At 36.5% G+C, this 27,759-nt stretch overlaps 1 protein-coding gene across 1 annotated transcript in view; it reads left to right on the plus strand.

The window, feature by feature from the left end:
- Window positions 1-27,759, plus strand: part of LOC150081033 (uncharacterized) — a 278,288-nt gene that overhangs the window by 146,059 nt on the left and 104,470 nt on the right. Inside the window, exons 11-13 of the mRNA XM_090380894.1 lie at window positions 2,931-3,014; window positions 6,221-6,297; window positions 26,263-26,357. Coding sequence (XP_090237020.1) covers window positions 2,931-3,014; window positions 6,221-6,297; window positions 26,263-26,357 — 256 coding nt within the window. The remainder of the gene's footprint in view (window positions 1-2,930; window positions 3,015-6,220; window positions 6,298-26,262; window positions 26,358-27,759) is intronic.

Below are 27,759 nucleotides of genomic sequence, written 5' to 3' on the forward strand. Positions count from 1 at the left end.
TGTCCAAACCAGATGGTTCTGTTGTCACTTCAGCCAAGGATAAAGCTGACCTGCTAGTATCCCATTTTTCTTCCAACTCATGTATTAATGATCTTGGTAAAATACCTCCGACCATTCCAAACACACTCCATTCAATGCCTCTTGTGGTTTTCCGTCAAAAGGATGTCAGAAGGATTTTGATGAATCTTGATGCTAAGAAAGCTCCAGGTCCCAATGGTATTTCTCCACTTGTTCTCAAAACCTGTGCTCCTGAACTTACTCCTGTTCTGTATTGCCATTTTTCACTTTCTTATTCCAAAGGTGTTTTTCCTTCTGCTAGGAAATTTGCTCATATCCAGCCAGTTCCTAAAAAGGGTGACAAATCCCTCCCATCCAATTATCGTCCCAGTGCAATTATTTCTACTCTTTCTAAAGTAATGGAGAAATCAATTAACTGCCAACTCTTAAACTACCCAGAAACCTTCTGTCTGATCAACGATCGCCAGTGTGGATTCCATCAGTGTCGATCCACTGGTGATATTCTGGCTTATGTTACCCATTTATGGACTAATTCAATGGAAAGGTTCTGTGAAACACAAGTAGTTGCTCTTGACATCTCAAAGGCTTTCGATCATGTTTGGCATAAAGGCCTTCTAAACAAACTTCCATCTTATGGTTTGCCAACTGCTTTTAGTAATTGGTTATCCAGTTTTCTCTCTGATCGCTCACTGAGGGTGATGGTAGATGGCTCTCTGTCTTCTAACTTCTCCACTAATGCTGGTGTCCCACAAGGTTCAGTTCTTTCCCCCACTCTAGCACATTGCATTCTACTTTCCATTTTGAACAGGTCAATCAGCTTCAACTTCTCGAAAATTTGCTACCAATTCCTTAAATGCCGATCTTCAGGTAATTCTCCCGTGGGGCAAAGACAACTTAGTTGATTTCAACCCTTCTAAAACTCAGTGTTGTCTTATATCTCACAAAAAGGATGTTTCTATTCCTATGCTTATCTTTAGTGACACTCCGATTTCTAGGCAAAATGATATATCTCTTTTGGGGATTACCCTGACTTCTAATCTCTCTTGGCACAAGCACATTACAAATATTGCTTTCTCTGCATCTAAAAAACTTGGTTTTCTCTTTCTCTTGGCGTTACTTTTCTTCCAAACAGCTGCTCACTCTGTATAAATCGCAAATCTGCCCTTCCGTGGAATATTGTTCCATAGCAGGTGGTGCCCCCAAAACCTCTCTCAGGCTTCTTGATTCCATTCAGAAGAGGGCAGTTAAGTTAATTAATGATTCATCTCTAACAGAGTCTCTTCACTTGCTGTCTCATAGACATACTGTTTCTGCTGCATGCCTCTTCTACAGATACTTCCATGGGCTCTCTCCTGCTCTCCCTCTTTCAAAACAATCCGAACACGTGCCACCACCAGCCAACATCCATTTACTATTCAACTTCAAACTCACAGAACCAACTTTTCATCTTCCTCATTTTTTCATTCAATTGCCGTTTTCTGGAACAACCTTCCTTCATACGTATTTCCTGAAAATTGCAGTCTATAGAAGTTCAAGTCCAATGTCAACAAATATCTTCTTTTGTCTTCTCAACCTCCAACCCAAGCATGGTACTAAGTACTATAGGTTCTAATACCTCTCGTGTTTGGGGTTTACATAAAAAAAAAATATATATATATTTTTTATACACAAATGTATATGCAGTTCTATAGGTAAACATATTTCCCTTTTCTTAAATTTTTTGCATTCATTCTTCTTAAGCCAACACTGTTTGTGCTATGGATCATTTTTTGTTTGAATTATAAAGTTTGAATTAATTGTTCAATAAATTTGTAGTTTTGAATCTGAAAGAGTATCTCTTAAAAGTTAAATAAAATAAATAAAGAAATACTGCACAATCATATTCAAATTACTAGTGATGGTTTGGAATAAACTTTCAATTTTGGTTTCATTATGTTTTAGATTAATATTTTGTGTTGTATCTTGTCTTTTTCCAGAGAGCTATTTATTTTTTATGCCAGACTTTTTTTGTGTCTCTATTATTTTTATGGAAACCATCCATGCATGCTGAATATCAATGGGAGTGAAATTGAAAATCTGAGGAATGATTATAGTATTTTATGGCATACACTGTTTCTTTTACTGGTCTTTCTTAGTACTACTTGCAAAAAATATCACAATGAGTAACAGACAAACTGTTACTCATTGTCCACCATGCATGCAGATTGAAGTCAGATCTGCACAGTTTGGAAGATTCATCTTGTTAGGAAAAAGTGCTCTTTAGTTGGTCAGGACTAGTCAGTGTCAGCAGTATCCATCAATGAGCTGCAGAAAAATCCAAAATTCATTGTCTCCTGCAAGGTAACATTTTATTACCATAATGTAAAAAGGAGCCATGATTGATAAAATCATGACTCTTTCGTGTTATGGTAATCATCAGAATCTCCTTGTTATTGTTGAATAATGGTTGATATCTCATTAAGATTGATGTGACATATGTGACAATATAGAGGTTTCGTCATTTTTCAATCATTTGCCAAGGTTTGGGTTTGAGTCCCATTGATGGCTGGTGGAATTTCATTTGTTATTTGAGTCTCACAGTTTTGTACTACCTTATCCTCTAGGCTTTGCTTTTTTGAAAGATTCTTTTGTTCTCAACTCATTTAATGATAAGTTGTTGTTGAGCTTAATTCATACTAAGATATTTTAACATGCAATGTCAAATATAATGGTCCCAGCTACCACTTTTACCTATTGCCAGCTTGAATTCATTTCATTGCAATAAAAATCAGTTCTCATTCTGAAGAGAGAATATAATTAAAATATTTCATGCTAATGTAGTTATTTAATGGACATTTACAAATAAATCATTTATTGTAAATTAATAAAAACATATTTCAGGCTTGTAATGAATATTTATTTTTCACTTTCAGGTATGCCCTTACAAACACAGTCATTCATACGGCAAACCCATATTCAGGTTGGCAAGGGAGAAAAATTGAAAACAATCCCTAAAAGTAAGTATATTAGTCTACCATCAAAGAAATCCTTTCTTTTTATTTATCATGTAGCTATCACTTATCATAGATTGCATCACAGCTGAACTGATAACAATGAATTTGAAAATTGTCTTTGTTTCAGAACAAGAGAGAGAGAGAGAGAGAGAGAGAGAGAGAGAGAGAGAGAGAGAGAGAGAGAGAGCGCATTATCATTCGCTATTGTATCACTAAACTCAAACCCGAGTTTACTGATACAATAGGCTTAGCTGCATCATAATGAAGTTCAGCCTATGAACTGTCACTTTTAAGACAGACAGAATAGCTTTAGGGATATTATCAGAATAAACTGTATTGTAATACTTCAGAACAGGAACGTATATTTCTTGAGATGTCAACCTTCTTTTTAGGTATATTCATAACTAGATAAAACAAATAGTTAATTGCTTTTATGCATGAATCAAGAACATCTCATTTCTGTGCATCCACCATATTGCACATTCATTCCTCCAGTTAGCCCACAGCAACAGACATAATGTTCAGTGCTTCAGCTACAATATACAGTATATGGGTAGTCATATGTGATACATATGAGAAAATAAATAAATAATTACTAGATTTGTATTAGTCTGATTTCAGTGAACCTTGGGCAAGCTTAACAAATTGTTCTAAAAGAAGCAAACATAAAATTTCACAAATTTTCCCACTGGGATTCAAGTTATTACATGTAGACAGACACAGATGGATGAGCAAACAAGCAGACATGGTGCAAACAAGCAGACATGGTGCAAAAAAGCAGACATGGTGCAAACAATAGGTGCTCTGTGCAAATTGAAATTGCTGAGCAATTGTAGACAAAATTGCATTGATAATTTTTCATTTAAAAAAAAAAAAAATCATCAAGTGCTGCTGATTATAATCTGTAGTATGGCAAATATATTCTGTCCAAATTGCTTGGTTGTGTGTCTCCTGGCCATATTTTTTCAAACAAAGTATCCTACTTATTGAAAAACAAAAATTATTGATGTATAGAACTTAGCAAAAGTAGGTGAACAACTGCCAACAGAGCAGGCTAGCACCATGCTCTTCTGCTCAAATTTTATAATTAAGTTTATATAACTTATCACACCATTAAATACAGTATGAAAATATCCACTAATGAAATTATTATTAATATTAGTAGTGGAAAATGATACAAAGAAAGAACTTATAGAGCATCATAAAAAAAAAAAAAAAAAAACCCATGTCCATTCCTTCTAATAATTTGTCTAATTCTTCCTTAAATTTATTCCAGAATTTGCCTAGTTTCCAGAATTTGCAATTTTCAGGACAAAAATCTTTTTTGGTATACCCTTTTGTTCCTTTCACTAATTATTATTATTATTTGCCATATGGTGCAAGGAAGCCTGAGGCTTATGCTGCACCAGCCAAAAAAAAATTTAGTTACCCTGAGAGAGAGAAAGAAGTAGAAGGAAATCACCAAGAAAAAGAAAAATGATGTTGTTAACTTCCTAAAATGAAGCTTCCAGACCTGTATGCAGTACTCAAGATATGACCTAACCATTGCCTTATAGAACTGGATAATCATCACCTTATCCCTCTGCCAAAATTCCTGTATATTATTGACGAAATCCCATGAGCTATCCTAGCAGCCCATCTGCACTGCTCAGAGAACTTCATGTCTGACTGCACAGTTATCCCTAGATCTGGTTTGTTCTCAACCACCTTGAATTTAATACTATTTAATTACTACCTAATTAATTAAATGCTAATCTGGAATTACTGATATGCTGTCTGTAGACAATATCTTGCATTTGTCAATGTTAAACTTCAACTGTCATCTCTCAGCCCATCTGGCAAATTTTTCTAGATCTTGTTGCAGTAGCATATCCTGATTACTGTCATTAACCACTCTCTAACCTTTCTGTCATCTGCAAACTTAGACATTAAACCTGATATGCCTTCATCAATATCATTAATAAATATAGAAAACAACAATGTGCCCACTACTGAATTCTGGAGGACTCTAGTAATAACACTAGTCCAAGAAGAGCAGTGCCCATTAATAACTATTGTCTGTCTTCTCATACTTCCATTCCTTTATCCATAACAGTAATTTGCCCTTTGCTTACAAATTGCTCCTTTTCCAAATCATACAGCAGTGTTTCATGTCTCCTGGTTTCAGTATCAAAAACTTTTCTGAAATATAAGTATATGATGTCAGAAATATTTTTTGTACCCAGGTCCTTTGTTACTGCATTGTTGGATACTAATTCAGTCAATTATGTCAGACCAGATCACCCCTTAAAAAATCCATGCCATGATTGCTGCATAGCTGTATTTCTATCAAGATGATCCTGCATTTACTTCTTTAAGCAGTAACTATTTTCTCTGGAACAGAAGTCAGGCTTACAGTGATTACTCACTGTTATTCTGTTATTACTCACTTCACTCTTCAGTTCCTTTCCTTTGTGAATGAGGGGGACATTAGGACATATCCCATCCACAGGGACCTTCCTTGAATCGTATGATTATATCTAAAGATTTGCTTACTGATTTTTCTACCCCTCTTAATATAATTAGATAGATTCTGTCTACTCTAGATGCTTCATTTGCTTTTAGCTTCAACAACTCAAAAAATCATGTGTCTGTTAGAATTTGATATACTTCTGGCATCTCCAATCCTAAAAAATTCTTCATATGTGAATGTAGATGCAAGATATCTATTCAGTTTTTCAGCAGCCTGAACAGGACCATTAACAGACATGACTAGACTTCTTATCTAGTCAACCAATGTGATTCGTTCTTTTTCTTCTGGTGTTAACATAAGTAAAGAAGTCTTCATCTCTAAAGAAGCCAAAGACTTCTCATAATCTGCCTTGGCTTGCCTAACCCCCCTTTGTGATTTGATTGCAGACTAGTTTATATTTACTATAGGTTTCTGTATTCCTTGATAATTTATGTGTCCCATTTATTCTCTACTACAAGTCTCATTAGTTCGTCTGACAATTATGAGATAGTAAAGCAATACCTACTGACTGAAGGGAAATCACCGTTTTTATAATCACAAATAGGCACACATTTACTTACATTGTATATTAATGCTAGTAACAGAGAACATAAATTTTTTGAGTGTGAAGTATTGGCTAAATCACGACACAAAAGTGGTTTCTGTCTGTTTTATACAGAAATATAATTTATTAAATATTCTTTTTTCTTTCTGACAGTTTTATTCAAGATCATCTCAACACCTGTTACAGAACTGACAGATCTTCATATTTTGTTATATTCCCATTTCTGTGGGGTAAGTTTGTGATGCTATAATTTTTGAATGTTAAACTGTATGTGTTAAATATAGTATATGCATGTTTCTTCACAGATTTTGCTTACCTTATATTTTGAAACACATCAGTTATACATATTAATGAATTAATATGATAAAAATGTAATAAAGTAAAATTAAAAGCAAGGGCAAATATGGCCATGGTACAGCCAATCTTGGGGGTGAGGAGGGGGCTTACAGCAGAAATAAAACAACTATTCAGTCCACGTATGCACGTTTGAAAATGTATACAGTTAAAATTCACTCCCAGTTTTTTTTTAATATTTCTTCTAAGTAATCCTTCAAAATAAACTATAAATCCAAGTTAATAGCAAAAAGATTAAAATTGAGTACAGCACAGGTCATAAATGTAAAGTCAGGCTTCCTTACTATGATTTAAATCTGGAAATTTGTAGTGGGGCAAGGTCCTCCTGGGAACTACACTGATCGAAAAAATTAACAGAACCATAGAAAACGTGGTGCAGCTTGCAATGAAGCAGGGCAAAATTTGGTATGGTGGTGTACCATAGAATAACAATGAAATGAGGAGACAGTGAGAAACTTTGGACAGGTATAAGGGACATTTATAGAGATGGATAAGAATTGCCAAATGGTCCCATTACAGAAGTCAATACAAATGTTCAAAAACATGGTCGCATGATCTCCTTCAATGGCTAAACATGCCTGATAGCAGTGAACCATGATCAATATAAGGGTGTCTATAGGATTCTATGATAACAAATCCCATTCTTCCACCAGCACAGTTCGTAGCTTACCAAGTGACCGAGGAGTTGGCTATTGGCATGCAATGTGGCACCCAAGGGCATCCCACATGTGTTTGATCAGATTTAAGTCTGGTAATCATGCTGGCCATGGCAGTTGTTGGATATCTTCAGTTACAAGATATTCCTTCACCACTTGAGCTCTGTGTGCAGTGGTGTTACTGTGCATGAAAAGAAAATCTGGGCCAACTGCATTCCTAAAGAGTCGCACATATGGTTTGAGGATCTGTTCTCAGTACCTCTCTGCAGTTACAATATCCCTATCAAAAACATGAAGAGGGTTATGGCCATTGATCATTATTCTGCCCCTCACAAGAACACTGCCTCCACTGTTTTCTGATGTTGGAGGGATGGTACTGCATTCCTCATCGTCTCCAGATGAAATAACATCTAGAATCTGATTTTAGGCTAAAATTGGACTCCTATTTTATTGTGAACAATGTCTTGGGTGACCCTGTTTACATTAATTTCCAAGTTCAGGTGTAACTGGTGACAAGAACCATAAATAGGCTCTTTAGTGAGGTTGGGAATAAGATTAATGCTGTTACTTAGAAAATGAAACTTGTAAATGTCAACTGAGATGATATGCCTCCATCTGTGTGTTGATGAGAAGTTGCTGGAAGGAAAGTGAAGCTTACAATTTATCCACCTAAGAAGAAAGTATTCAGCTGGTAAATCACATTCTTCGATGCAATAGACTAGATAGCAGCGGCATACAGAAACAGCGGAATAACTTAAATTAGCATATATTGGAGAATGGCCTTTTTCCTTGCTTTAGCAAAAAGGTCACATTTTAGATTCAGAACTGCAGAGATCAGCATTATACTTAGTCTAACATGGCTTTCTGAAGTTCATAGGTTAATACAAATTTGATTCAACACATAAATTCTAACAAATTTCAGAAAAGGTATAATGGAATAATTTAAAATTTTCTGAAGATTATGAGAAATTATTTATTTTTATCCCCTTACTTTTTACCAAATAATTTTTCTAACCAAATTTCTAAGAGTGGTCTAATATGAGTATTTGTATAGTGATGGGTTCTAATGTTAGTATTTTAGCTGTTTTCTTTCCCTTCCCCAAAACACTGGTGACTGGTACAAACTGGTGTTCTGAATGAGCATTAGCATTATTAGAGGCATATGATGCAAGAAATCAAACTTATATAGCATCAGCCAAAAAAAAAAAAAAAAAAACAAAAAAACTTTCCATTTCACCCATCCATTCACTCCAAATGTTTGTCTAGTTCTGCCTTGAACTTATTTAAGTTGCTGACCTCCACTACAACAGATGGAAGTTTGTTCCAACTATCAACCACCCGCTAGCTAAAGGCAAATTTCCGCACATCTATTCTACAATTGTCTTTCCTCAATTTGAATTTATGCCCCCTCAGGTGAGTAATCTGAGCAAGAGGAAGAATCCCATTAGCATTGAGTTTGCTCAATCCATTCAAGGCCTTGTGCACCTCAATTAGATCATCTCACAGGTGCATAGTCTCCAGAAGCTGCAATTTGCAAAACTTAAGCCTTTCTTGGTAACACTTATTTTTTACTGATACCTCAAATAAAACTTATAATAATCTTTTAAATTTAATAATTTATTCCTATAATCCTTCTAAACATTATCTGCAACTTTGGTCAAAATCAGATTACTCTATTATGGTGTTCCAGTTTCATTTCCTTTAGAGTATACAGAAAATTACATTTCTGTATTTTATTCATCTGTGTATACTAAAGTAAATGGAAACAAGAACACCACAAAGTGAGTTGGTTGGCAATGGAGTCACAGAGAGTGAACATGTCTCTCTCTTTGCTTTATAGATGGGTGGATTATAAAGGATTAGCAGTGTGGATAAAGAATTCAGTAGACTGCCAATTTTGCATTTCTTTCATATATATTGTAAATTTAATTTTGATAATTTCTGAAGGTACTTTCTGTGTTGTTTTGTAAATTTTCTGTGTAAATTTTGTAAAGCTAATTCAGGTTCTGTTATTTTTCATGTAAAATATAAATTCCTAAATTCATTAATTATTGTAATTTTTTAATTTAATTGCTGTAGTATTTTGTAAAGTAATTCTGTGATATTTAATTAATTTAATTCTTAACATAAGAGTTGTTACAATATCCACACGTTGAATAATTCATCTGAGGATATCATGACTCGCACACAATCATAAGCAATTTCTGTGCCATGATTCAAAGGTCAATCAAGTTGATAATTGTAGCTCAACTGAAAAATTCTTCTCTTTGTTCCCAGTGTAAGGAGTACACCAATCTTAAATTAAAATTTGGTGCATTGCTGGAAGAATTTTGAGTCACTGTATAAATGGGTGAAGAATTAACTCAAAGGGTTGTGGCATGTTGAATCAGTTTTGGTTTGGTGCCCATGCTACCATCCCATTCATAAGCTGAAAAAAGTTTTGCAGTTCAAATATGAAAATGTTTTTGGACTAAGGCGCATTTAGGGCTAGAGCCTCAAGCTGCGAACAAATTTAGACTATGTATATAAAGTGCTTAGCATCATAATACACAGCCATTTCTGAATAAACAGAAAATTTTTAAGGTGGCATCGTTTTAGGTTATATCTCATATTGTGAATACCTTCACAATGAGTTGCTATGATATTGCACTACTTCGAATAAGTAACGCTTCACCTAAGGAGAAGACTAGTGTTACTTATTCTCAGATAGGTACCACCACCCAGACAGCACTGTTTCAGGGCTATTTGGCCCTTCGTCAGTGAGTGGGTAGGTACCCAAGTGATGCAATGATGGCAAAAACAGTTATGAAGTATAACTCCACAATATGAGAGATGCCTGATGGTGTATGATGTATTTAGACTAAGGCGCATTTAGGGCTAGAGGCTCTAGCCCTAAATGCGCTAGAGGGCTAGAGGCTCTAGCCCTAAATGCGCCTTAGTCTAAATACATCATACACCATCAGGCATCTCTCATATTGTGGAGTTATACTTCATAACTGTTTTTGCCATCATTGCATCACTTGGGTACCTACCCACTCACTGACGAAGGGCCAAATAGCCCTGAAACAGTGCTGTCTGGGTGGTGGTACCTATCTGAGAATAAGTAACACTAGTCTTCTCCTTAGGTGAAGCGTTACTTATTCGAAGTAGTGCAATATCATGGCAACTCGTTGTGAAGGTATTCACAATATGAGATATAACCTAAAACGATGCCACCTTAAAAATTTTCTGTTTATTCAGAAATGGCTGTGTATTATGATGCTAAGAAAATGTTTTTGATAATTTTATTGTTTATTTCATTCAGTTCATATTATTCATATTCATTAAATTTTCTGTTTTAAATATTAACTTTTTGTGCTGTGACAGTTGAAAATTTTGGATCATTTTATCGAGGTCTGAATCCTTGGCAAAAGCATATTCCATTAATAAAGTTTCCAAACTATCAAACTGATTTTGTTATCATTGTGGAACGGAGGTAGGTTTTGATTAACTTCATATTTGAAAAAGCTTCAGCACTGACCACTGATACTGGTAATGTTACAAAAATTCTCAGCACTATGAAAACATTTGCTAGTGATACCATCAAATTGTTTAAACATGTGAATATCAAGATTTTCGTGAGAATAACTGCCTTCAAAGTGGTTTTTCTAATGTTTTAATTATTAATATAAATTGATGATGGAGATGACTTTCCCTGTCTATGCAAATTTTCTAAATCCATATTGGAAATGATCATTATACCTTATGGTCAACTTAAATCTGCCTTTCATTGGATTGCACTGTCTAAAAATGTGGGTCCTAAAATTTTCCTTCTCTATCATTCCAGCTTAGTCTTAGTTCATTATCAAACATTCTCTTTTAAGGAAAATTCTTGTTTGCTCAATTCACATTCAATTACCAATTCATTGCCAACATTTTTGCGTCGTCTAGAATTGTTTCCCAATCCTTTTCAAGATGCGGACCACTTTTATATTTGAGATAGAACCAATGTACTACTTTTATATTTGGAGTAGAGGCTACATGCTACAAAAAAATTAAACTGACATGTATATATTAATAGCTATTTTTTAAATACAGTGATATGTAATCAATACTTAACACATGTAGGATACATTAGCTTGTTATTGGCATATCTGTATCTTCCATCAGTATTAACAAGATTGTTGCCTAGGTCAGTTTTATTATCAAGTCCACAGATCACTTTCATTACTTAAGCAGAATGCAAGTTGTCTGCATACTCCATGTTGTGAAACACTGGTCTAGAAAGCATTTAAATTTATCATCTGTTCTGCAATTAGTATAAGTATTAATACTTGCAAATGATGTAAGAAAGCAAGTTTATACAGCATCAGCCAAAAAAAGCCAAGACTTCTCATATCATCTGTTCATATCTTCTAACAGTGTGTCTAATTCTTCCTTGAACTTATTCAAATTACCACTTACACCAGCACTAGTTGGAAATTTGTTCCAGTAACCAACTACCCACTGACTGAAGGCAAATTTCTGTACATCTGTCCTGTACCCACCGTTCCTCAATTTGAATTCATTCTCCATCATATATGTAGTCTGTGGGAGAGAGAGAAAAGGTGCCATCAGCATAAAGTTTTCTCAATCCATTCAAAGCTTTAAATGCCTCAGTCAGATCTTTCTGCCTTTAATAAAGAAATAAAGCCTTTCCTAGTAACAGCACCACTTTGTTCCCATCACTAATCTCATTGCTCTTCTCTGCAACCATTTCAATAGTTCAACATCCTTCCTGAAATTGGGCCTCCAGACCTATATGCAGTACTCAAGATGTAGCCTAATCATTGTCTTGTACAATGAGATTATCACCACCTTAGCCCGGCTGCAAAAAAACTGCTGTAGGAATGACCAATACACAAGTTCTGGTCAATATCGGGAAAGTTAACGTATCCATTATAAAACATTCCAATTTACTGCTTTATTATATTATTCTGTATCGTTGTTCATTATATTTGTCACAGCCATTTGGCATGCCGCACACTCCTACTCACATTTTTGTTTTCTCAGTGCTTATGTTACAACAAATTGACTCAACGTTGCACTGGCCACTCATGTAAACTGGGTGCACTGTCTTATATTTTTATGTGCATCTTAATAAAAGAATACTCCTTCCTTTTATTCTGTCTGTACTTTCTGTACCCCATAACAACCAAATTACTAATTTGGCAACGAAAACAACCACTGGAGATAGAGGGGACCTTCCTCTCTACCAAAAAATGAAAAGAATTTTATTAATTTGTTTTAAAGTTATGAACAGTGAAAATTACCCTTTTTCCTATTTGCTTTATATTGTTAAACTTAAATTACCTAAATCATTTTGTGGAAATTATATCCGCCTCCTTACACTAGTTCACTGCAATAAGTGTGTATCAGCAACAAGTTTAATAAGTGCCCCAAGAACATCTAAAGAGCATCATGTCTAAAGGGGGAAACACCTCAGCCAAGGATAAATAATCTTCCCAAATGGCAAGACAAGATAGTGCTGACTGTCCACTGCTGGAAGTGACATCATTCTCGCCACCCACACATACACAGGCACTGGAAGTGTCCATGCCTCGTGACCTGAAAATTGCCCGAATTCACAGCAGACTTAGCTAACCTTCAGGAGCCATTCATTAAGTTAGTTGATTTTCTCGGCAAGGAATTCTCCCCAACAGGAAGCAGAGAAAAATACCCGAAACCTGTAAAAAGCAGATGAAATGATAGACTATGTATTTGTCCTAAAAGCCAACCTATTCGATAGCTTGAAGCAAAGGGCTAAAGTGACACCACATATGATTCTTGAAATCATGGAAACGTGGAACCAGATGGAGTGGCTGCTCGTGGAAACCACATTGGAAAAGGAGAAATTAAAATCCAAACCGGAAGAGAGATCCAGATTCACCATAACGTTCCGAACACCTGTTTGTCATGATCTGGGTATAGCTTGTCAAATTAAAATATATATATATATATATGACAAGTAATGCCCAGATCACGGCAAACAGCAACCAAAAGCCTACCAAGTCAGTAACTGTCTTCTCTGACTGAAACATGTCCTAATCTTACGAGCAACAGAAGATTCCAACCAAAGAAGTAAAACAGCATGTATCACAGATCTGAAATCCAACTTAAATGGTATTAAAATCAAGGTGATGAGGAAGAATAGGAACAAAGGCATCTTTATTTGAGAAGGTAACCAACAGGGACATAAAAAAATCAAAGAACAATAATAGGCTACAGGAACTAAAACTGGTATTCGAAAGACCAAAGAAACTGAACCCAATGCTAATTGTATACAACATAAATGAGGACACCACAGAGGAGGAGTTCCTCGATGACCTCTTTGAGAAATACTGAAAAGCAGATATACAAGAGGAAGAATTTAAGAGCTCTGAAAAAATACAGCCAAAGATAAAATCTAAGTCCAAGTACGCCATTATAGAGGTCCCCCCCCCCCCAAGTACCATCCAAAGTGCCATAAGGAAGTCCAGTAACAAAGTCTCCATTGGCTGGTCAGTGCACAGTGCCAGTGACTTCGTAGCATCTAGATGCTACAAATGCCTAAACTATGAGCATTCCACAAAAAAACTGTATCCAGAGGGAAACAACATGTGGACAGTTGGCTCCCAAGGCCATCAATATAAAGAATGTTCGAAGAGAGATGAACCACCGAGCTGTCCAAACTACAGAAGTAAGAAAAGAAACCACAACCATTCTCACAGAGATCCAACCTGCCCCGAATATGTCAGGGCACAAGAACTAATAAAAGCAAGAGCTGATTATGGATAATACAGCTATATAAGACAACAATGACAGAGGAAAAATAAAATTTATGCAACTTACCTGTCAAATTTCAATCTCTGTTATGAACGATGTTTCCGAAATTATAACAGAGACTGGAATTCGGGTCCTGGGGCTGCAGGATCCCTATTCATACAAAGGGCTTGTTAAGGGCCTGCCCTTTGCAATGAAAATAGTGAAATCCAACACCGAAGCCACTGGTACTGGTGGCAATGCAGTGGTCAGAGTATGGGCCGCCTTACTCATCACAAACCCCAACATAACGGTCACGAAAATAAACAGCTTATTCATGACGCATGCTGCCTGTGCAGCCCAGGAAGGTCCCTTCAACCAACTCTATGCCATATCCATTTATATGCAATGGAGCCAACAAAGACAATCCATCGAACCATACCTGGGCTACCTGGAGGAGGCCCTGTACAGACTGGCAGGGAGGAAGGTAATTATCACAACAAATGCCATTTCTCCCCCTGCCCTGGAAATAGCCTCGAAACACCCTTGAAAGGGGAACTTCTAGAAGAACTTATACAGGCAAACAAATTAACGATATTAATACACCTGGATACCCTCCCACCATTGTCTCAGCAACAGGGCAATCATTCATAGACCTGACCTTAATAAACCAGCAAGCAAGACGGCATCAAATACTGGCAGACAGAACTACATGGACTGAGAGTGATCACAACCTGATCACTTTTGAATACCAGCAAACAACAGCCCCCCCCCCCCTCTGGCAGATTATCGCATGACTTCTCCAGGTTTAAGTTGTGTAATGCCAGCTGGGAAAGATTTGATGTGAACCTCGAAGAAAAAGTCACACCAGAAAACATGGATAGGATGCCTCACTTCCTGCAAATATCCAAACCAAAGAGGTCCAGAAGCTTATCACTTCCATATGTGAAGATGCATTCAAAAAAAAAGACAAGAAGAAAGAATCACGTGCCTTGGTGGGCTGAGCAACTAACTCATCCGAGAAATACCACCTTTTGGTAACCCAAAGGGTCTACCAAAAAGCGAAAAGAAGAAACAGACTGCCAGAGGAGACAATCCGGCTGCAAGACATTTATAAAAACTACAGAAGAGAGTACCACAACACAATATACAAAGAGAAGAAAACAGCCTGGGATAAGTTTGTTAAGAACTCACAAGATTCTGACCCTTGGAGCATTGCTTATCAAATCATTACTGGAAAAATACACCCTGGAGAGATACACTCCTCACACACTTCTAGAGTTGAAGAGACCCTCTCCTGGGTGGAATCAATGCCATCCTAGACGAAATCATACGTAATTCAATCAGAGACCCTCAACAAACTGAGATCAGAAGAAACAACCTGATGTATATGGGCCATGCAGAGGAGGAATCAATCAGTCCTCAAGAAGCTGAAGAAGTGATGAAATCAACAAAGAATGGAAAATGTCGTGGCCATAACCTGGTGGAGACAATCACCTGCCTCATACAGATCCATAACCCTGCTGTTCACAGCAGGGAAAGTACTCGAGAAAATAATTGCTACTGGATCCCAAACAGTATCATAGGTAAGGGACTAGGATATATCAATCAGTTTTGCTTTACAGAGGGAAGATCCACCATAGATGCCATCAGGATGGTTGTGGACACGTCCTCAGCCTCTTCACGGACTTCAAATGGGCCCTTGACACCCATTGGTGGCAAAGCATCCTGGAGAGGTTTGGGGAGACCAGGGTATCCACCCAGATTTATGGATTAATTACTAGCTACTACAAGGAAAGGTCCTTGCTGTAACCTCGGGAACCTGCACAGTCACCAGAGGCTGCCCTTAGGGATCCATTCTAGGCCCTCTCTATTGGAATGTGTTCTTTGACGGGTGGAGCAGGAAAATGTCATCAAAGTGGCCATACAATCTGGCCACCCTGCTTCTTGGCAGCTCAAGAAGGGAATTGGGGTATTTTGCAAAAGATATCTTAGACCACCTTTCTGGTTGGTGCTCTGTTCACAAGCTTAACATTTCTATTCCCAAAATGAAGCAAGTGCTACTTAGAGAAACTTCAAAGAGACCACCAACAATCAAAGTCAATGATCAGGCCATCTAGATGGAGACCACATATAAAATATCTCGGCATTTTGCAGGACAGCAAGTTGAGCTTCATCCCACATGCCAAGTATTTAGTAAAAAACTATTAAAAGGTTACAGGAAAACTAATCTGGATCACTCGGGCAGTCTGGGGCATCAGGCCTTCAACCCTCAGACTATATTATGAATACATCTTCATCCCCATTGCTTGTTATGCTGCAGGTGCCTGGGACCACAAAATCACCAACAGCCTAGTGAGGAAACGCCTACTGCAGGCCCAGAGATTTTTCCTGCTTGCAATCTCAAGAGCCTGCAGAACAGTATCCACAGTTGCACTCCAGGTTATTTGTGGCAAGCTACCGATCCAACATGAAGTAGCCTTCCACCATCTTCCATACTACAGAAGGAAGAGCTACTCCTGCAAGAAATGGAGATACACAATAAACCTCAACATCTTAACTAAAGAAGACAATAAGAGAATAATCCAAGAAATGATGGATAAGTGGAAAAGGGAGTGGACTGGCTCAGTGCTAGGAAGAACCACATATGAATTCCTACCAGAAGCTAAAGTATTGGCAAACAATACACTACATGGTTCATGCCTGGACCTCACCTATCCTTTCTGCTGACAGGACATGGCAGTATAAACTCATATTCTACCTCATCAAGAAGGATATTGGGTATGTCGTATGTGTTACTAATTTGCAATCCATCTTCCCCACTGCTGGCAACATTCCCTTGCTCCTTGTATAATTCTCTATAGTAGTCTTCTGCTATTTGAATTATGCCTTCTCTGCTATTTATAAGTACACCAATTGCTATTTTTCAGTTTCAGTATCATTTGTCTTTCTGTATTACTGCTCATGGTTGCTAATTTAAGTCCTTTGTTTTTCCCTTAATGCTTGTTCTACTTTTCTTGTTAAATCTTCTTGTCCTCTCTGAGTCTTTAATGGCTTTGCATAACTCAATATATTCAATTTTCTTCTTGTCAGTGTTTATCTTGCTCTTCATTTGTCGTCTTTGGTTCGTCACGACAAGTGTTTCTTGATTTTTTTTTTTTTTCTTTGGATTTTTCTTCTTTGGATTTCTTTTTTTTTCTATTTTTTCTTCTTTGGATTTCTTTTTACCTATAGGTTTCTTCGGCTTTATCACTTTCAGAAAGTTGTAATATTCCTTGTTGATATCTTGGTCCTGAGCAATCTGCAGAAGCTCAAACTTGTTCTTAAGTTCCAGTACATACTGCTTTTTCTCCTCTTCTGTTATCTCAAGACTTTCATGTTATTTGCTCGAGTCAGTTTTTTCCTTTCTTTTCTTACATCTATATCAAGTGTGCATCTTACCATTCTGTGATCACTTCCAAAGTTTACCTTGTTCAGGGCAGTAACATCATTCACGATATATCTTCTGTTAGTGAGGATGAAGCCTATTTCATTAGTTGTTAATCGATTTGGGCTCTTCCATGTCCACTTTCTGTTCAACCTTTTCTTGAAAAAAGTGTTCAATACTGACATTCCTCGAGATTCTGCAAATTCCACAAGTCTTTCACCTCTTTCACCAATTCCAAAATTTCCTATATTTTCTCTTTCTGCGCTGTTTTGTCTCTTTCCAACCTTAGCATTGAAGTCCCCCATAATGATGGTGTAGTGGGTTTTCTGCTCACCTAGAAGACTCAATTTCGGTGTTCATTTCTTTTTTTTTTTTTTTTATTATTTCTTCAACCTCTTCATCATCATGGCTCAATGTTGATGTATAAATCATAACCTTTAGCTTGTACCTCTTAGAAATCCCGAGTAGTTGTTGTTATTGTTTGGTTTTTAGGCTATGTATATATTAAATGCAATAGCATCATTAATACACAGCAATTTCTGAATAAACAGAATATTTATAAGGCGGCATCGTTTTAAGTTATATCTCATATTGTGAATACCTTCACAACGAGTTGCCATGATATTGCACTTCTTCGAATAAGTAATGCTTCACCTAAGGAGAAGACTAATGTTAAGATAGGTACCATCACCCAGACGGCACCGTTTCAGGGCTATTTGGCCCTTCTTCGGTGGGTGGGTAGGTGCCCAAGTGATGCAATGATGGCAAAACAGTTTTGCCTATCTGAGAATAAGTAACATTAGTCTTCTCCTTAGGTGAAGCGTTACTTATTCGAAGTAGTGCAATATCATGGCAACTCGTTGTGAAGGTATTCACAATATGAGGTATAACTTAAAACGATGCCACCTTATAAATATAAATGTGTATTAATGATGCTATTGCACTTAATATATACATAGTCTAAATTTGCTTGCAGCTTGAGGCTTTATCCCTAAACGCATTTTGGTTGTTAGGAGCATTAGCAACTAAGGCCATATTGCTCCGGGGATATGCGGTGGTCATTCCCTGACCTTTCTGCATCCTCCGTATTTGGTGGTCAAGGGCTCGAACCCCGGTCTAATCAAGAAGTGGGTGCTACGCACTGCTGCTCCTGCCCACCTGGCTATGGAGGTGCCAATGAATGAGTAGTAGTCTTGACACCCTTGGTGATGTACTTTTGAATTCCAAAATGTTGTTTTTTACATCTTTATGGAACCAGAAAGCCAACTCCACCTTCATTCCTTTCACTGTTTCCATTGGTGTACAGCAGATTTCCACTTGATAAACTTATAAGTGATTCATTTCTTCTTCTTGTTTCAACCAAACTGATAATATTCCAATTCACATTTTCTAATTCCTTTTCCAGCTCTAATATCCTAATTTCACCAATGAGCAATCTTGCATTGTAACAGGCCAAGTTCCATGCATGGCAGCCTGGTCGTACCCAGAGATTCTTAGCACCCTCTGCTTACACTCTGACCCTCTCACTGCTGTAAGAGGGGAAGTGAAAGCCGCTAGCTACTGAGGGCCATTTGTTTCGTCATGCTGTCATATGCTGGAGGGTTTGGTCTTTTCCTCTTCACACTGACCAGGCGTCTTGAAGAGAACCACTCTACACATTCATTGCCACCTAAGTGATGTAACAGAGGTGTGCATGAGTGGATTTTAGGGAGGCAGGCCAACTGGACTTCTCCTAAATCTTCTGAAATAGAAAGATATTGGATCCATCAGTGTTTTAGACTGAGTGTCTGATAACATACAGAATGCCTGTTCCCCTCTAAGCCCCTATGATCAAGGAAACTTCAAAAATCTCATCTTGACTCAAAGATTAACCTCATTCGCTGACTTTGTGGGTGGCCTCTTCAAACACAGGTGAAGAATCCTTACTACTGTAAAGAGAACCCAGATACAGACGGACACCAATTTGGACACTCACCTACAATGACAAAGACCAAAGCACAATGCCAAGCTGAAGAATGCTGATTGGAACCAAAGGATTCCACTGTCCTAACTCTACTTTTCCCAAGGGATGCCTCTCTTCCATCCCCTACTGTCTAAAAATTTACACCTCACCTCACTTCTCCTACTGACATACAATCTTCCTTTCACACTCACTTGGCGCCTCCGTAGCCAGGTGGGAAGGAGCAGCAGTGCATAGCACACGCTTCTTGATTAGACCGGGGTTCAAGCCCGTCACCACCAAATACGGAGGATGCGGAAAGGTCAGGGAATGACCACCGCATATCCCAGAGCAATATGGCCTTAGTTGCTAATGCTCCTAAAAACCAAATAACAATAACATCACACTCACTTTTTGGGGGAAGGGACTGTGGGAGGCTCCTCTCCAGAGGAACTTCTTCCTGAGCATACCATCGATGCAACTTGGACCCTGTCATGCCTCCATGTGGCTAGGGATGTGAGGCAGTGAACAAACTTGTTCTGTGCCCTATGCCTGTGAAGACACCAGGAGCAGGCAAACACCACCCTATGCACCCACACTTACCACACTGCTGGCATTGGCACATGCCTCATACAGATGCTACAGTGGCTAATGGAGGAAACCCCAACGACTGTCATAAAACATAAACACATTTTGTACTTTCTGTACACATTTTACTTCCCATATTCAAATTCTTCATCCCTCATGCCCGAACAACACCACATCTATGATATCCCCACAGTGTTTGGAAATAGTCACTTTATCTGTACTTTGCATTCATCAGATTTATTCTCTATACCCTAGCATTAGTGTATGCCCAAGTATACATGCACCTTTTTTTACTCTTAGTAACCCTAAAACAACCCATGTATTTTTTCCATGAGGATTCTCAGCAGGCTTTGAAATGCCCAACACCTTCCCCTATTGTTAATCTGTTAATTTGTGTATTCCCCCGAGCTAGCAATTTCTCAACTCACTTAAAGCTGCTTTGATAGAATCATCAAATAATCTTGCACCCTTTCTGTTTAAGCATATTCCATTCCTGTAAAAACAGTCTCTCCTGTTCACAAGCACTGACCATGCTGAGAAAATTTCTACCCCATGAGTCCTGCACAGTCTCTCCAGAGCCAAATTTGATTGGCAAGGCTCTCATCATGTTCTCCCTCCTATCGTGTCAAGGCAGAATTGAAGATACTTTTTAACTCCTAACTTGTGAATTTTGCTCAACATTGCCCTGTACTTTTAAGGAAATCCTCAGATCTCCTATTTTTAATATCATGTGTACTAATGTATACAACAATATCATGGTTTGTACCATTAAAAGCTGATAGCTGCTCTATGTCATCAACTTTTTGCCAGAGGCTGACATATTCTGGTCCTATTCCACCTGTCCTTTTTACAAAGCATATTTCCTACTTCCCTGACAAATAGAGTTACAAACAACAGGATATCTTCTGTGAGTCCTGTGCACTCTTCCATGGAGGATCTCATTGTGACTTGCATTGCTCGAGTGTTGTCTTTAGCACTATGCGGGATAGCTGTGTGCTTGAATGGGTCCCTTTTAAATTTCTTCAAGGGCATCAACCATGTTCCTCAAGCCCTCATAATCCTGTTAGAGCACTCACTTGGCATCTAACGTCCTCATATTCTCTGCAGTGAAAGCAGGCAAAGAAATCCCCTTTGCTGTATCATGTTCCACAACAGATAACTCAGTTAAAAGGCCACATTTAGCACAACAAATGTGAGTATGATTTGCAAGAGAACCACCATCGACAGCTCTCTCTCCTGAGCCAAAGCATACCCATTGCTTTGAGCTTTTTGTTTTGCTGCCCTTGTGTCTGCTCATTTCAAATTTAAAATGATGCATGCTGTTACAAGATTTTGTCATGTAGTACATGCTGTGCTATTATGTTTTAAATAACACTGCTGCCTTTCTAATTTCTTAGCAGGAAAAAAAAAGAAGGAAAAAAGAAAATTGCCAGCCTACATGACTAGAACCTTCGAGCTACTTATTTATAACAATAAAAACACTACAGTTATTGCTATGATGCACTATTATGATACAATATTCATGCCAAAATCATGGATAAGAAAAGCTCCTCTATGAATGTTAAGTTGAAACTCACCAAATCCTGGCTATATTTTAAAATAAATTAATGAATATGATTAGAAAAACTATTAAAAAAACTATTTATTGAACACAAGTTGGTATGATAATTAAATAAAAAATGACTAAAATTTTTAAAAATAAACTTATCCATTTTCAATGGCTCAAAATTCTTCAACTGTCCTGTTTGTAGCCTTAAAACAGAATTTTTAAGGTATTCTATTAATTTTGAAATCAGGAAGACAACTTATTTTATTTTTAGATTTGACCCCTGAGGGCCTTGCCCATAATGTTTATTTGGCTCAATATGCCATCCCAAACAATTTGTTTGCTGTATAAGCAGATAAAACAAATTTATCTGCTTATACAGCAGATAAATTTGCTTTAATAGCTTTTTTTTTTTTTTTTTTTTTTATATGGTAAAAAATTGTGACCTTAATTTCCTATATAGAATTCAAAAGAAGGGAACATTTTTTTAAAATGTTCACTTCTTGCTTGTTGATTTCAGAGGGATATATTTTCAGTTATACTTTCAAACTTCAGCTCTTCTAAACTTTGGTGCTCTGAGCCAATGTTACACTGGCTTGCCCCTTAAACTAGCGCTGAATGTGTGTGCTTGCTCTAGAGCAGCAGTTCCCAACCTTTTTCGACTCATGAACCCCTTTCAACATAATATTTTTATTGCGAACCACTAATCCTATATTCTCTGAAATCATATACGGCAGACTCGTGATTAACCAGGATCGGATTAACCGGGACACTTCAAGACTCCAAATTTAAAAAAAAGCAAAGAAAAATCAAAAAATTCAAGTAATAACTAGAATAGGTATAAATGGATATTTTGCAAGTCGTAAATAAACGACAAGCGGAATTATAAGTCATCATTGGGAGATTAGTGTACCTATTATCTTGCAATCCCCACTGTCTTCACACCCTCTGCTCAAAAAAAAAAAAAAAAAAAAAAAGAGCGAGAGAGAGACCAAATGTTTAGTTTGTTTTAGTGCATCGTGTTGATTATTGTGTTCTATCGCGGCGCAAAAGGACAAATTTTGTTTTGTTATTTATGTCAGGGATATCAAAATTTTTTTTACAGTAAAAAAAAATTTTTTTTAGAAATCGCAAAAATGATGGGTAAACACAAAACAGTTGTGTTTTCAGTTAAACAAAAACTTGAAATTATTCAAAAGTTTGAAAATGGTGCATCTGTTAAATCTCTAAGGAATCAATATAATAAGGATATATCAAAATGGCCAAACATTATCAAGTATTGCGTGGAATTCAAATTTTTCAATAATAATATAGTAGCAATATGTTATTAGTCATTCGCAAGTTACGTAAAACTCGACGAAGTAAGGAGTCCTGGAACGTATGTCAGGGACTTTGATATTTTTGGATTAACCAGGAAATCGATTATCTAGGATTTGTTTTTTATAAGTGATATTGTGTAATAATAAAAATTATTAAGTACCTATACATAATAATGGGTCTTTGAGAATGAAAAAAAATTTAGTATGGAAAACTTTAATTCACACGATATACTGAGATACAATATAAGATAGTAAACTAATTATAAGGAATTGTGGGAGATGTGGTTTCTTTTGTTGGCAATTTTTTACCTTATATTTAATTTTATTTTACTCTATTGTTTATTATCAGTTATGAGTTAAATTTACCTATGTAAATCTAAGCAGATGCCATTTCAAAATTTAACCCCCCCCCCCCGGAACACTTTTGCAAAATCCCAGGGATTTACTAGCCACCAGTTGGGAACCGCTGCTCTAGAGAAATAAAACTGGGAACTTATCAGGCACTCAAGTATTTAGTAATCTGCCAGGTGATGCCACCTGATTTTGGGCCCCAGAATAGAGTAGTCAAGTGTGCACACTGCTCTGGTTCAAAAAGATTTAATAGGAGACTCCTTTTGAGGAAAATGAATAAGATTTTCTGACTTTAAGATTGTCAGACTTTAAGGGAGCTGAAGAGAGCATTATGTCATGTGGAGACTCATAATATTAAATATACATGAACTAATGATTTGTTGCATAAATATAGGACCATTCTAAAAAAAATGTCACAAATTAGGCCAGAATGTTTGTGTCTACAGTTCTGTCCAGGCAGCCAAGTTTTGTTCAGTGCTCTGCCCAAATCTGCAGAAGCTGTCATCTTTCAAGCAGCACTTTCTCAATGATATCATTGATGCATTGAATAAATCTGATATTGACTTGTGGTACTGGGACTCTCTACCTACAGAGTCAGCAAGCACAAATCCCTTTTCAAGATGCTTGCAGTTATCAAGACAATTAATCCAGATTTCTTAGAGATCTGAATTGAATACGTTGTGTGTTAACTACTATTCTCAGTTGTAATTGAACATATGTTCTACACTGGTAGAACAATGGTAAGCTTTGATAAGTCTGTTTAAAGAAGAAGTATTAGAAGTGGTGAGAAAAGCAATGTGAGAAGTTTTCAGAATTGCCAAATTAAAGTAGAAGTGATCACTAGTGAATGGTGCTGACTTATATTCACATCTAGTTCATTATCCAAAAGTTTTGAAAGCAGACAAAAAGATCAACTGAAGAAAAAGAATTTCTGAATTTAAAACTTCTAGTAAAAGCAATCCTAAACAGGCCAAGCAAGCTGATAATTCTAGACATGTTATCCTAACTCATGCAGAAAGTCTGTTCATGTTTGTCTCTTCTGGCTTCAATAAAGGGGTTTGCTCATTTCTTTTAAATGTCATACCAATATTTGAAAATCTAAACATAGCTCTTCAATCTAACCTGTCTTATGTCCATGTACAGATATCATTACTCATGTATGTCAACAAATGTTATTTTCAAATTTATTTTACCAATGGTTTTCAGACCTTCCATTTGCATTTTGGAAATTGATTACCATAGCAGATTAAACTAGAGGGAGAATTCTAATTTAATAATATGTTTATACTACAAAGATTATGGAGAATCTAAAATAATAGAAGATTCTGTTCTTTTACTCAGTGCTTTATTTTTTTTGCTTTATTGCTGCATGACACTACATAGTGCATAAGTTCCCATTTTAAAATGATGTTCTTATAAATGCCAAGGTAGCATAGATTTCATCAGTTGGGAGTGCATCATTTTCAAATTAAATTTATTTTTTTTTTGACAAGCTATTTCATGGTGTCATTAAAAGATAAAGAAATAGATGAAGCAACAGATGTTTTTCAGCATCAGTTCTATTAGCATCTGGTAGGTTCTCAGTTTTCTGATAACCCACCATATTCTGTTATGAAAGTAGAATCTTTCCTTAGAATGGCCTTTGGTTGGGGCACTGGTAAGTGCATAAGGAAGCTCACAATAAAACAGATAATTCCCAGTCATGCTTAGCATTTTAAAAATTTCTCATAGCAGTGCTGAGTATGAGAGAATGTTCAGCCAGGTTAGAAAACCAGAAATTGAGTTCAGATGTTATCTTTCTGGTGAAACTTTGGAAATGTGCCTGGCAGCCAAGTCTGCATATCCTTCTTGAAATAATCAAAATCAGTTCATGTCTAATAGAATATCCAAAAATCCAAAGGCAGAAAAATGCTAGGTAAGCTTCTAGTGAATGGTTTCAATAAAATTTTATATTTGGGTCTCTTGACAAATCTTTCTAAAAGATTTGTCAAGCCATTCTAACTTTTATTAAAGTTGGGCCAATAGAAATTCAGGCCTTTAAAATTTTGAGTTATCTCTGTACTTAAGTAGAAGTATGTTGGGCTTCAAGGAAATCAAAGATTGACACACATTTTAGTGTGCTTCATTTCTTTGAAATGTAAGGAATATGTATAAAATAACATAAAATATAAAATAAGTATGTTGCAGGTATTACTTGAAAAAAAAAAAGTCAGATAGACACTAAATTTTACATATTGCATGTATTGTTGGGCCCCATCATGGTTTAAGATCAATTCCTATTTTATATCACTCCTGTTCCCTTCCCCACCCCACAGAAGCATTTTGATAAATCTTGGCAGCTCTTATCCTTTTTAAAATTTCTGTACTTGAGAATATTCTTCTGGAACTTTATACCAAATGACATGTCAGTAGTGTTTAATCTGTGTCCTTTGTGCACATCCCCCCCCCTACAAAAAAAAATTCTATACAAATACCATCTCGCAGTTGTTGGGTTTAGGTACATCATTAGCTTAAACTATATTGGGTAATTGTGTTTATTTGTCTGTACACAACATGGAAATCAGCCTTTGTTCATAGACTGATTTGCATGTTATGTGGGATGAAAAGCCTGGAATAATTCATTGGGGCACAATCTTACTCCTGTTTGAGATTGGTAAACTACCAAGTTGAAGTGCTGTCCAAAGGACTTAACACCCAGATCTCTTCAAATGAATGACAATCCCTGTTCATCACATGAACTTTGGTGAGTTTTTGGTAAACTCACCAAATGATGTTGAAAAGGTTGCTTGCTGCCTTTGTGGTTGATCATGTAGAAGTTTTAGTGATTTGTAAAATTTTAGACACTTCAAGTGTGTTGCATATTTGGCATCTAAATTACTAAAACATTTTAATTTTTATTAATATTGGTTTTATATTTGGCCATACCATTTGTTTCAAGTTGGTTCCAGATGCTGCTCGAGTGCATCTTGTGACATGGGTTTGACTTTTAAAGGAACTTTAATTTTTATTATTTGGTATATAATATTTATATACATATTTTTGATTTAGAATTTGAAATATCACACTTTTAATCATATTTCATTTTCCATTGTCTTAGTATAAATGTTCTGTAATAATAGAAAAGAGACATTATTATTTTTTCATGTTATTGTCATGTATGTAGCAAATACAGGGTTTCCTCAATTGCATAAAATATATGTATATACCATGTTATTAATATATTTCCAATAATGTTTTTTGTTTGAATTATTTCTAGATTACGGCAATTAGAGCAAATATTATTGAATTCAATGGATTTCCTTTTGATGAGGATTCAGTTGAATTTAAGGCCAGGAAAGAATTCCTAAAAACGTAAGATAAAGTTCAGCAATGATATTCTGATTAAATTATTATTTTTTTTGTTATTTATTTAATATTTTTTTTGTATCCATATTAAGAAAAGTTGCTTAGAGTTTTTTGTATCTTTAAAACAATGTTTAATTTCGAGAATTTAAAAATTACCTCGTCTACAGATAACAGTCAAAAGTTTAGTGTGTTATTTGGTTCTTCATTAAAAATGTCTAACTGCATATTGAAAGGCCAAGCTTCACATATTTACTGATAAATGGCTTAAAAATTTATGGAATTGTAAGAATTCTGAATTGTAATTGGTCTCCCATCTCTTGAGCATGTAGCATATCAAAAATGCTCATCCAGTTCATTCAAAGTGTGGCATGTTTGTTCTCCTTGTCTACACTGCAGACACTCTAATGCATTAATCATCTTTAATTGAAAACAATGCTTTGATAGTATTGGTTTATATACTAATAGTAAAAGATGTTTAATAGTCAATTGTTATTTGGTTTTTAGGAGCATTAGCAACTAAGGCCATATTGCTCCGGGGATATGTGGTGGTCATTCCCTGACCTTTCCGCATCCTCTGTATTTGGTGGTCACAGGCTCAAACCCCGGTCTAATCAAGAAGCGTGTGCTGCACACTGCTGCTCCTGCCCACCCGGCTACAGAGACACCAATAGTCAATTTGTATATCTTCTGTCTTCTAACACAAGATTTCCATAAATCACATGTTTTGATAGTTTCATAGAAAGTTTTTAATTTTTCTTCCAGATTTCAGTAAGGTGTTTATTAAGTTTTTTTTTTTTAATGTGCATATGCCTTATGCATATATACAGGGGGTCCCAAAACCTTCTTTACAAAATTAAAACATTGTGTGAAGATAGAGGATAGAGAGTGATAGACATTGGGTGATAGAGAATATCTTTAGCATTAGCATTAGTAGAGGCATTTGATGCAAGAAAGCAAGCTTATGCAGCATCAGGCAAAAAAAAAAAAAAAAAAAATCCCACTTCCACTTCACCCCTCTGTTCGTTCAAAATACCTGTCCAGCTGAGCCTTAAACTTATTTAGGCTATCAACCTCCACCACAAGGGATGGAAGTCTGTTCCACCAACCAACCACCCGCTGGCTAAAGGCAAATTTCCGCACGTCTATCCTACATCTGTCTTTCCTCAATTTGAATTTATGCCCTCTCAGGTGATTTTTCTGAGCTAGAGGAAGAATCCCATCAGCATTGAGCATGCTTAAACCATTCAAGGCTTTATACACCTCTATCAGATCACCTCGCTGGTGCCTAGTCTCCAGACACTGTAATTTGCAAAACTTAACCCTTTCTTTGTAAGAGCACCCCTTTGTTCCATTCACTAATCTTGTTGCCCTTCTCTGTACTCGTTCCAGCAGCTCTACATCCTTCTTG

Source organism: Mastigoproctus giganteus, chromosome 9, assembly GCF_048544385.1.
Source record: "Mastigoproctus giganteus isolate SK-2022 chromosome 9, ASM4854438v1, whole genome shotgun sequence".
NCBI lineage: Eukaryota > Metazoa > Arthropoda > Arachnida > Uropygi > Thelyphonidae > Mastigoproctus > Mastigoproctus giganteus.